Here is a 2,498-nt window from a genome sequence, read left to right as displayed (position 1 = left end):
GATTTAAACATACTTACAGGGTAAAAAAAAAATACTAAAGGTGAAAAACATTTTATCGACTGTTATTTTAAGGTTACTTAAGGTGTATTTAGCATACTTAAGTTATATATATGAAAAAAAATGTATAATACATCAAAAATTGTCATCATCACTACGATTTGAAACGCATTGAGATGCAATGACAAATAAAAATAAGGCTATTTGCAAACTTCAGTTTTGTTGTTGTTCCCTGTTGTATAGTTTGAAGTACATATACAAGTCAACGTTTACTTTAGATGTTTTATTTCTTTCAAACTTTGTACTATTGTATATTTTAGCCATTTTGTTTGACATTTTTTCTGTTCTGTATCTGATTTATCAAGATCATCCAATTGTTTGCTGATAAGATGAGAGATATGCCTATTTTCATCTTGTTTAGTTTTTCGCACTATCAATGTCTACATTCACTTGATCTCTTAATATATTCAGAATCTCCATTGTTTATAAATGAAGAGTAGTTATTTATACTCTGTTCCAGTTTTTCATTCCCATTTTGCAATTTCAAGTTGTTCCCGCCACAGAATTGTTGCTAAAATAGGAACGTTTATTAACAGTTTGAGATCATAAAAAACATATTCAATTAACATTTTTGAATGAAATCAACTAAAATGTGTAAGCTTCTTGTTATGGACTGTTATTTTGGGATATGTTGGCTGCGAAACATGAAAGTACATATATATTCCTTTGTAAAGATGCATAGTGATGAAAGTAGCGAGTCAGATTTTGATAAATTTTCCTGACACAGACGAATACATAGAGAAAATATTTGCTAACATTTTTCAAAACCCGTCTTTCGTGTACCTGCGATTCAAACAGGACAGATGTTGCCACAAAAGCAATCTGGCGGAGTTAAAAAGAGAGACATGATTGCAGATATTTCCGCTCTTATGTTAGATGTACATAAACCAAAACCCATTGACTGTGGGGATATTTACAATGAAGGTAACAATAAAACTGGCATTTACACTATTTACCCTACTTGCAATAAGAAGTGGATCTCAGTACGTTGCGATATGGACACATCAGGCGGTAAATGGACCATTATACAAAGGAGGGTTTCTAAAAGCGACTTTTATAAGACATGGGACGAATACGAAACTGGTTTTGGTAATCTAAGTGATAATTTCTATCTTGGTAATCGCATTATACATGAGATAACCAGCCAAGACAAATATCAGCTTCGAGTTGACCTTACCAGCTTTAAAGGAGAATCGGCGTATGCAGAGTACAGTCAGTTTTATATTGGTGATTCTGAATCCAGTTACAAGCTGCATGTTGGTGGATATTCTAGTACTGCTGGTGACGCTCTTAAGCTTCAAAATGGAATGAAGTTTTCTACAAACGACAGAGACAACGACCTCTACAGTTCTAATTGTGCAGTTTCATTTCACGGTGCGTGGTGGTACAATAAATGTCATAATTCAAACCTTAACGGACTGTATGGCTCTAACGACTACGGAAAGGGTACAAACTGGTACCAGTGGAAAGGTCATTACACTTCGATGGAAACAATGGAAATGAAAATTCGTCGAAAGAAATAGTTCGTTTCTACAGGTTATAATAACTTGTGTATCTTGGATATTTGTACAGCATCATTACCTCCAGTGTTCCAAATACATCATATGAAATAATACAATTTTGTTTGGATTGCAAAAACGAATACATTGAGTTTTGTTTTTATATCATATTGCTAGCATTTCAATATTCCAATACCATAAATATTATCCGTCAATTTTAATTATTTGTGTTTTAAACACTGTAAGTATGATAAAATGTTGTTATAATCATATCATCTAACAGACTTTGATATATTTTATAATTATGAAAGTGGTGTAGTTTATTGAAAATTTTAACATTGACCAATATATCTTTAGGCTCTTTATTTAACATATTCTGTAATATTGTATAGAAATGTATATCTGATGTTTGTGATCACAATTAATAAAATTCACTTTTGTTGTTAGCGTCTATAGCTAAACGTTAAAGTACAATTACTTCTTAAGTTTATCATTGGTGTTTTATATCATGTAAGTACATGTATAATGAAATAAACTGTTGATTATATAGTGTTACATTTCATATTTATGAAAGGCACGAAAATTATTTAACATATTTAGCTTATAAAAAAAGATTTCAGTACAAGTACTACTTTTTGTGTCAATATTTTACTTCTTGTATAATAAAGTTTGGAAACACTACCAATTCAAACGATTTAAATATATATATACTTATGTACCAAATAAATATTGATTTTCCATGTGCATGTATTTATAAATAAATGTTTGACAATTTTATGTACTTCGTATACATTCATTAAAAAGATTAGAATGTTTTTGTCAAATTTTGTATATAGCCCTTAACTATTCGTTACAGCGGTGTTAAAATCGACACATACCTCATATTTTCTGACAAGATTACAGTTCAGTACAGAATATATTATAACTCTACACGAACAATCA

At 30.5% G+C, this 2,498-nt stretch overlaps 1 protein-coding gene across 1 annotated transcript; it reads left to right on the top strand.

Annotated features, from left to right (window-relative positions):
* The first annotated feature begins 898 nt into the window (after positions 1–898).
* LOC132749410 (techylectin-5B-like) lies at positions 899–2,277 on the top strand. Its single transcript, XM_060739139.1, has one exon. It carries the CDS (start codon positions 903–905, stop codon positions 1,578–1,580), a length of 678 nt encoding a protein of 225 aa, XP_060595122.1. The 5' UTR covers positions 899–902; the 3' UTR covers positions 1,581–2,277.
* Positions 2,278–2,498: the final 221 nt, after the last annotated feature.

The sequence above is a fragment of the Ruditapes philippinarum genome, unplaced genomic scaffold, assembly GCF_026571515.1.
Source record: "Ruditapes philippinarum isolate M1 unplaced genomic scaffold, ASM2657151v2 ctg13465_1_1_1_1, whole genome shotgun sequence".
Lineage (NCBI taxonomy): Eukaryota > Metazoa > Mollusca > Bivalvia > Venerida > Veneridae > Ruditapes > Ruditapes philippinarum.
The sequence above is the reverse complement of the archived record's forward strand: the minus strand, read 5'-3'. Positions and strand labels throughout refer to the sequence as shown.

Coding starts and splice junctions, on each gene's coding strand:
- LOC132749410 (XM_060739139.1), top strand. CDS start 903: ATGATTGCAGATATTTCCGCTCTTATGTTAGATGTACATAAACCAAAA.